The sequence below is a fragment of the Meles meles genome, chromosome 20, assembly GCF_922984935.1.
Source record: "Meles meles chromosome 20, mMelMel3.1 paternal haplotype, whole genome shotgun sequence".
Classification (NCBI taxonomy): Eukaryota; Metazoa; Chordata; class Mammalia; order Carnivora; family Mustelidae; genus Meles; species Meles meles.
Genome location: NC_060085.1, coordinates 19,782,940 through 19,792,500, shown reverse-complemented (window position 1 = coordinate 19,792,500; position 9,561 = coordinate 19,782,940). Strand labels below are relative to the sequence as shown.

The 9,561-nt window shown below is 43.2% G+C and overlaps 1 protein-coding gene across 2 annotated transcripts in view; it reads right to left on the bottom strand.

Annotated features, from left to right (window-relative positions):
* Positions 1-7,257, bottom strand: part of RBM5 (RNA binding motif protein 5) — a 24,777-nt gene extending 17,520 nt beyond the window's left edge. The window contains exons 1-4 of one of the 2 annotated variants that reach the window (XM_045990395.1): positions 7,147-7,257; positions 5,729-5,799; positions 3,953-4,118; positions 3,057-3,212 (exon numbers count right to left, since the gene is read on the bottom strand). In XM_045990395.1, the coding sequence (XP_045846351.1) occupies positions 3,057-3,212; positions 3,953-4,118; positions 5,729-5,745 (339 nt within the window). In that variant the 5' untranslated portion in view covers positions 5,746-5,799; positions 7,147-7,257. Of the gene's footprint in view, positions 1-3,056; positions 3,213-3,952; positions 4,119-5,728; positions 5,800-6,379; positions 7,118-7,146 lie in introns of those variants that run through there. The other variant, XM_045990396.1, reaches the window with a different exon arrangement.
* Positions 7,258-9,561: the final 2,304 nt, after the last annotated feature.

Below are 9,561 nucleotides of genomic sequence, written 5' to 3'. Positions count from 1 at the left end.
GATAAACAGTCTCACAGAGGTGCCTGATGGCTCAGTCCGTTAAGCAACTGACTCTTGATTTCAGCTCAGGTCATGACCTCAGGGTCGTGAGACTGAGTGAGCCCTGTGTTGGGCTCTGCACTTGGCAGGGAGTCAATCAATACTTGTGGTGCTTCCAAGTCATTTGCAGACATGTGTAGAGGAGGGAAAGCTTTGAGTTGCTTGATGCACACATCTGAGGCCGAGGCAATACACTGCCTCGTTTCAGTTTTGTTTTGTTTTTGTTTTTAGAGATCTTATTTATTTGACAGACAGAGATCACAAGCAGGCAGAGTGAGAGGAAGGGAAGCAGGCTCCCTGCTGAGCAGAGAGCCAGATGCGGGGCTGGATCCCAGGCAGAGGCTTTAACCCACTGAGCCACCCAGGCGCCCTTTGTTTGTTTCAGTTTCCATAATGTAAACAAGTGTCCTTTTCACAGTCTATTTATTGGCAAGTTTTAAATTTTCATTACTTTTTGTTAGTGATTTCACTATTATTATTTTTTAAAGTAAGCTCTATGTCCAAAATGGGGCTTGGATTCATGGCCCTTAGATCAAGAGCTGATTGCTCTACTGACTGAGCCAGCCAGGCACCCCAGTGATTTCTCTATTTAAAACAGCTCTCCAAGTGTAGTGATGAAGTTCTATCTAGTGTTCTTAAGCACAAGGAGGCTGTGATGTCCCCCAGAGAGAAAATACGTACTGTTGGGTACACTTCATTCAGGCATGAGTTGTAATGTTGCTGGATTTGAGTTCAAGGTTAATGAATCAACACTATATCCTAAATAAGGCATCTCTAAACCAAAATGCACCTAAAACAAGGTTATGTATTGATCTGCTGATGAAAATGGTTGTGACCAGAGCCTCATAGGAACCTAACTTTGTTTTTTTCCTAGGAGTGATGGTTCAATATTCAGTATTCTATTTGCAGTGACTTTACAGACCATAACCACCACCAATAAAAACAATTAACTATGTCTATTTTCTCCACAGAGTAGGAGAAGTTCTACACTGAGCCAGACCCCATCATGTGACTCAGGTCTATGCTTAGTAACACAGTAACTGAAAAGTTAGTCATCAGAGTAACTAAAGACAGTTACTATAAAAACAGTGTAACAGTAGCACATATAGTAACATAGTAACTAAAGACAGTTACTCTAAGAGTTCCTGTATCAGTGGGAGGGCTAAACTAAAAAACCCAAACAATGAATAGGATAAATTGAAGTTCAGGAGATTAAATACTATATAAAATTTCAAAAATGTTTTAATTTAAATAAATGTTTTAAGGACCTCAACAAGTGAATTTGCTTAGAATATTGCACAATTTGGGAAACTCAGAAATTCTGCTTTGAAAACCAGCCTTCTTAAGGCACTTTTATTTCCCTGAAGAAGCCTGAAATACAAAAGCATTAAATCTTATTTCACTGCCAGGAGGGGGAGGCCCCCAAAAGTCCATGAGGGCACTGCTTCCCTATGCCATGCACTTCCTCTGCAAACTCCCAGGGCCTAGGCCAGGAGACTACTCAAGGAAACGACCTGTTTAACAAGCAAACTTTCTTGAATTGACTTCTCCTGTAGGAATTCCTGCATCTCCTATTCCACATGCCCACTGCTGCCCCTACCTGAGGTCAGCTGTCTTCCCTTCCTCCCATTACCACTCTTTCCCTCCAACATTCTAACCTGTACAATTCTTTTGCTATTGGACAAAGCCCTAAGTAACTCCTTTTATACTTATCTGGGCTCTAAATGGTCCTAGCACATGGACTCAACAGCACTTTCCCACCTGCCTCTCTCCTGCCAAAGCCTTTAAATTCAACTGAATGAACCTGGTTGACAGGCCCTGTCTACATTCAGTATCTTTCTACTCCCAAGTTTGCTTGTGTGATCCCACTGCCTGGAAGGCCAGTATACCACACCTTAACCCTAGTTCTCCACCAGTTCTCCAAACATTTCTATCCCTTAAAAATCAGCTCAACTGGGGCGCCTGGGTGGCTCAGTGGATTAAGCCACTGCCTTCGGCTCAGGTCATGATCTCGGGGTCCTGGGATCGAGCCCCGCATCGGGCTCTCTGCTCCGCGGGGAGCCTGCTTCCTCCTCTCTCTCTGCCTGCCTCTCTGCCTACTTGTGATCTCTCTGTCAGATGGATAAATAAAATCTTTAGAAAAAAAAAAAAAAATCAGCTCAACTAAGATCTCCCTAGAACCCGTCTTTATCCTCCACTAGTAAAAACCTCCCTTAAAGAAGCTTCCAGAAACAGTCCTTTTTAAAAAAGTAGTATCTGTTCCCAAGGTGGGGTTTGAACTTACAACCCCAAGATCAAGAGTCGCATGCTCTACCAACTGAGTCAATCAAGTGCCCCCTCCCTTTCCCCAGAAACATTCTGCAGAACCTCTTTCAATACCAAGTCACACAGTAGATCAGGAAGGCCTCACATGATGAAGCCTTCAAGCAGAAAAAGGCGCACTGGTGGAATGACAAACATGTCCAAAGTGGCTACAGGGGAGGCAAGTGATGGATGTAGCTGAAGAAGTGGGTGAGGGCCAGAGATGAGATTGGCAGTGGAAATCAGGTAGTGCCCAGTACACCAAGCCACTAGCTGGCCAGTTTGAGGTGTGGGGAGTCAGGGAATGGCCTCCTTTTTGACAGGCTTCTCAGGTTTCAGATGGATAGTATACATTTAATCAAATCAAAGGGTAGCCAGATCATGAAGAAAGTGTTTTTACTGATACATCCTCACAAAGTAAGTAACCAGTTAAATAAAAATGTACTGATTACCTTCTACGGGCTATTGAAGGAACAAGATCTGCTCCCTGTAGTTAAGGAATTTCTGAAAACTCAACTCTGTGTTGAACTTCAAAGCCTAAATGTAAATGATAATTTACCTCTGAACCAAGGTGAAAAGAACTCCATCCTAAAGACAGAAATATATTTCACTGCCTGAGATGTTAACTAGAGATAAAACAACAGTGAGAAGACGGTAGAAGCCCCAGATCTGCTGTGCCCACTGGACTGCTCGTTAGAACTGCTATTTCCTCTTACATCGCTCTCCGTGATGGTGATGGGAAGGCCTCGCAGCATGATGGTCTTACTCTCCCTCTCATCACTGATATCATGTCTGTAGTCATGCTCGCCATAGTCACCATCTGAATGGTAGCCGTCTTCGGATCGGTCACTATTCCTTCTTTCACGTTCTCTCTGATTTACAATAAACAAAATGACAATTAACACTGGGTTTAGACCCTTTGAATAGAGGCCCTCTACTCCTAGGAATTTATCTTTAGGAACAACAGGGTAAGGGAACGCCATGATGATGTTCACTGTACTGTTTCCAAACTGGTGGCCAGAGGGTGGGGGAGAAGGGCCATAACCATTTAGTTCAGGAAGAATGGTTTAAAAACTCACTGTACAGTACACTAACACACAATATATGTTATAATATGAAGATTATATGCACGGAAAAAGTAAAAAACCCTGCAAAATTACATGGGAAGCATAATTACTTCTAAACAACAAAGCTATATTCACATATAAAAAGGAATGAGAAATGACTATGCTGACTAAAACTACAACATTTAGAAGCAGCAGCTGAGACCCAGGGTTGGTATATTATTATGCTCCAACTGCCTCATCTTTAAAATGGGAAGACACCTACCATAAGGGATTAATTAAGTTCACATAAGTCAGGTGCTCAAAAGAGTGCCTGGTGTATGATGAGCCCTATGTAAACCCTGGCCAATATTTCTATTACCATAGGCTCAGTCTGTCTTTGAGGATTAGAGTCACCTCAACAGATTTTAGAATAACAGAGGGTTTGAATACAATACTCAAGAGGAGAGTTCCACACCTGATACACTTAATACATTTCCAGAATCTTAGGGACTTCATGCATGCAATTCATAACTTTAACTACACCATACCAGTTGCTGACCACTCACCTCTGGGCTGTCATAGTCTCGGTAGTCATCATATCTGTCGCCCCTCCGATCATCACTAGATCTTTTGTAATCTGAGTCCCTCCGCCTGCTTCTGGATTCACGCTCATCCCGGTCATCCCTGTCTATGATGGAACCGTACCTTCCACTACGCTCTGTTCTACTCACTCTGCCAGGGAAATAATTTTCATTTACTCTAAAGTAAATCACACTTTATACCTTTACAAAACACAGTTGAAGAGCATCTCCCCCACCTCAGTGTATAAGACATCCAAAGAGTTTGACACATCCCTTAAAACTTATCACCAACCCGAGTTTATAAACACTAGGAAAACATCTACATCCCTGAAGGCAAAGATAATTTTCAGGAAATCATGCTAAATCTGATGATATGACTATCACATGTTTGGGCTTAATATTTTTTTTTTTTTAAAAGGTCAGGCTGTCCAAGTTCATCCCATGTATTCCGAAGACTGTAGTCTACACATATCACCCCTTTTATCCCTGATTCAGATCTTAGTGATCAAAAATAAGAGAGCAATTTTTAGCATTTCACCCAATTTCAAAGGAGAGTGTGTTCTGACTCATCTACTCTCAAAGGTATCACACTACTGAGAAATGGACCAAATAACCTGGATGAGTTAAATTATTTTTTTTTCTTCATCAGGCAGTTAACCAAATTCATTTGTTAGACATAACCAGCACAAGCAGAGAATAGCATTTCCTCTAACATCTGGTTTACTTCTGGTTACTGGATAGCAGTATGGGCCTCACAGGAAAGTCTAGCAACAAGAGCATAAACCCATTTGACTACAGATACAGTTCTTCCATAAATTGTTTACCAGGTTCATAAAACTTCTGTGTAAGGACAAGACAAGGAAAGGCTCAGAAGGGCCTCCTTTAGAGTATACAAATTTATCAAAAAGACACCAATGAAACAAGTAGTCTAGGAGTACTTCATAATGTGAAGTATGAGGATGAGAAACCCTAAAAGGGCAAATGTTAATTTAATAAGTTTAATAAGTTACTTGGAACCACAGACTGCTAACACAGCATTAAAATAATGACATTGTGTGACATGAGCATCTCCTAAGTCTCTCTGGGCCATCAATTTGATCTATCCCTAGGACAAGACGCAACACTAAGTAGGAAGGTGGCTGAAAAAGGTCGTGTATGTAAACCAAATAGTCTGAGTGGAAGGATCCATATGACATGGCAGCCAAATGCTCTCATCTTAATTCTCCACTAATTCTTTAGTAACTTTTCATTGACTTTCCATGTAACCCACAGTCAGGTCCAAAGCTTCTATAAATCTGGATAATCTTACCACAGAAGCAACAACAACAAGAAGCAGCATTCACTGATTGCTTGCTATAGCCAGCTACTGGGTAAAGTGGCAGACTTGTATGACATCTCCTGGCTTCTGCATAGACTGTTTGCCACACTGGGAACCCTCAGTGACCCACTCCCTCCTTTGCCTAATTCTTACTTACCTTAGAGAATATTTTCTCCAGGAAGCATTCCTAGATGTTTCCAGGAAAACACATGCTTCCTATGTGTTCTAACAGCACCCCTGACTTCTCTTACATAGCATAGTTCACAAAGTACTTCACTTCTCTCACTAAACTGCAAGCTTGTAAGAGCAAGGCTCATGAAGGTATTAACAGCAATACCTGGCACAAAACAGACACTCAAGTATTTGTTTGATCAACAATTTCTAAAAATTAGTTCACTCTCAATGAAATGTTGAGATCAAAGACATGTATAGTAGTAACTTACCGTTTGTCTGAACCCATTGTCCTACTGAAGATGTAGCACACTGTCCCAAAGTGTTCAAATTTTGTCTTTTTCTAGGAAACAAGAGAGATTGGCTGCTGAAAATTTGAGAGATCACTTAAGTCAATCTTCCTATAAATTAGGATACTACAGAGGTTGGAATTTCATCAACTATTTACAGGGATTATCCAAGGTGGGAGCAGGGAGGTGGGGGAGGGAGATCAACTGTCAACATGAGAATCATTTGTTAAAAATGAGCATAGCAGGAAGATGAAGCTACTTTAAAATATCAGATTCCCTATTCAATAACAAATTCATAAAAGGATGCAAGCAGAAGATTCCTTCCCTTCTCCTACTTTAGATTACAAAGCAAAAAAAGGCAGAGATTCAATTAGCTCCCTATGTTCTAATCAAAGCAATTCCAGTGGGGTAGTTGGCCATTAAAACATTGATCAAAGCGTCTCTATTAATACAAGGAGCAATATACAATTCAAAATCTTCTGATGAAAAGTTTAAATCATTTAGAAGCCGCGATCCTCCACTGATTGAAATCTACTCTATTTATAACGCAGCGGCTGACCCTAAGCTATTTCAATGAGACAAGAGCAAAGCTCCACACGACTTAATTCCTCAGTAACAATAACCACCACTAACCCTTGAGGCTGCCAGCTGGGCCCCGCAGCGCCCCGGCGGTGATAAAACAACACACAGCTAGACTCGGTTCATTTCGTGCGAGGTCTGAGAAACTAGTTTCAGCCGTCCCTGGCGCCTGCCTGTTCCAGGGGAGGTGCTCAACGAACATTTGCTGAATTAATAAATGGAAGAGAACCACCTGGGAGAAATAAGGCCTGGGCAAAATCTCTAATGCCGCCCCTCGTCGTCCCGTCAGAGCCTGGACCCACCTCCGTGGGGTGCTGCGGCCGAGATGGCGGCGCCACAGCCTGCGCGACCGACTCGTCCGTCCGGCTTTCCCTTTCTGCCTGCACACACCCCTCCCGGACCCCAAGAGGCTCCCCGGCCTGCAGATCAGCCTTCACCGAACAACCTTCCGGAGAGGGCAGATTCGGATTCAGATGCAGCTACGGGCGATGGCGGCTAGAAACTGCCGGTCGCCCCTGAGGAGTACCCGAGGGACAGGCGACGGCTCCGTGTTCAGTTGGGCTGTGGAGTCGGAGACGCGTCCCGGCAGAGGCACACTAAAGAACCCGAAAGAAGCGGGCCTCGGGTGGGGCAGGAGGACGCCCTCTGAAAGCTGACAGCGCAGGCGGCGAGGAGGGGCGCGGCCTTCCAATGCCTCGGGTAGCTACTCGAGAGATGCGGCAGGGGCTGATCGGCCGCCGCCCGCGGCTGTCAGGGAGGCTGCACAAGGCCTGCCTCAAAAGCAAGTGCCGTGGGCCGTTACAAGCGGCTGCCGCACTTACCCCCAGGAGAGACCAAAGTGGCAGAAGTAGCGGTTTTGCGCTCCAGAATACCCAACAGGATACGGCCGCCTCACAAAATGGCGCCTCGGTCGACGGCCGTCTCCTACCCACAGTACCTCGCGCCTGTCCCCTCCCCCACACCACCCGCTTCCCGAGGAGGCATCCAATCCGCGACGGTGTCTGGCTGCGCAAGGACTGCTGGGAAGTGTGGTCTCTAAGGCGTCCTGTCACTCACTACGCCCTGCGTTAATTTCCTGCGTATTTCTTTTCTTTTTTTTTTTTTTTTTTTTTCAAAACCAAGGGCGAAGTTGCCAGTCTGCCATTTGCAGACCCTGATTGGAGCTCTTATCTTTATTGGCAATTGTTTGTTTTTGCTACAAAGGCTTTAGCGAGCACAGTTTGCTTTCACTGATACAATGTAGAATATCACGTTTAATCTGGTTTTTAAAGAACTCACGTTAGTTGACTGATTATTGTATCTTGACTCCAGATTGTTGGGTTAGATGCTTTACAAATATTTATTTTCATTTTCGTGATCTATGAGGTGGCTATTAAACCCACTTTGCAGGTGAGGAAAATGAAGTTTATGGAAATTAAGACTTTTTAAAATTATATTTTTAAGTAACCTCGATACCAAACATAGTATCTGGGTATGGGGCTGGAACTGACGATTCCTAAGATCAAGAGTGGTATGCTCTCCTGAGCCAGCCAGTCGCCTCCAAATTAAGAGAATTCTTTTTTTTTTTAAATAAGCTCGTGTGTGTGTTAAAGATATTACTTATTTATTTATTTGACAGAGAGATAAAGAGCACAAGTAGGCAGAGCGGGAGGGAGAAGGAGAAGCACGCTCTCTGAGCCCGATGTGGGACTGGATCCTGGGACTCTGGGATCATGACCTGAGCTGAAGGCAGACGCTTAACCCACCAAGCCACCCAGGTGCCCAAATTAAGAGAATTCTTGAAGAAAACTCTTCAGACTGTCATTTGATTGATATTCTCTAGTCTAAGGCAAAGGCTCAGGAGTCATTTTCCAGGGTTAATTTAACAGTACTTGGGACATCTAATAGCATCTCAAAGTTGTAGCCAAAACTCAACCTTATCTCCTTCACAGTCTTCCTCAGCTCAGAAATGGTGACTCCCTACTTCTAGTTACTCAGGACAAAAACCCTGGAGTCATGGAGGACTTTTTTCCTTGCACCCAATCTGTCAGTAAAACCTGTTGACTCTATCTTCAAAATATATCTAGCATCTGTCCACTTCTAGCTCCCTCAATTGCTGTTCAGCTAGTCAAAGCTATCATCACTGCCCTTGTTTGAGAGACAGTACTTCACACAAAGTTCATAGCAGTGGAACTGGGATTTGAATTAATAAACTTGATTTCAGAGTCCATACCCTCAACTACTAGAATGTAAACTCCAGAAGGGTAGGGATTTATGCCTCTTTAGTTCACTATATATAATACTATATACCTGGCACATGGTATGTACACAATAGGTATTTGTTGAGTACACGAATGAATCCACTAACAAAGAAAGCTAATCTTTGGGGCAGAAAAAAGAAAGGATTCTTGGATAATTAAAAGAGCTATTCTGGGGGCGCCTGGGTGGCTCAGTGGGTTAAGGCTGCTGCCTTAGGCTCAGGTCATGATCCCAGGGTCCTGGGATCGAGCCCCACATCAGGCTCTCTGCTCAGCAGGGAGCCTGCTTCCTCCTCTCTCTCCTTGCCTGCCTCTCTGACTACTTGTAATCTCCATCAAATAAATAAATAAAATCTTAAAAAAAAACCAAACTATTCTGGAATGGGACTGGTTAGTGAGATGGTGGTACTGCAGTGCTTCTAGTTAGCATAATTTGCCCCCTTGGCATTATTTGTAGATATATTTTTAGTGGAACTGGTTTTTCAGGTCACATATACAGACATGAAAAATTAGACCATGATAAGGCAGAGGGAAACTATCAGTTATAGAACACCATACCATACTCTTCTCTTTCTAAGAGATCAAGAATAATGGAAGGATGTCAAGGAGTTGATTCCAAACCAGAAGCTTCAAATATACTGGAAAATCTTTTTTTTGGAACAACATCCAGGAAAAATGTTCTTTAAACATGTTATAACTGGGGCGCCTGGGTGGCTCAGTGGGTTAAGCCTGTCTTCGGCTCAGGTCATGATCCCAGGGTCCTGGGATCGAGCCCCACATCGGGCTCTCTGCTCGGTAGGGAGCCTGCTTCCTTCTCTCTCTCTGCCTGCTGCTCTGCCTATTTGTGATCTCTCTATCAAATAAATAAATAAATCTTAAAAAAAATAAATAAACATGTTATAACTATGGGCATTCTACATTAAGGGCATTAAGTGATGGGCACTGGAAGTTTTTTTGATAATTAAAAAATCTAACAATAGAAGGAAAGGTAGAAATTTC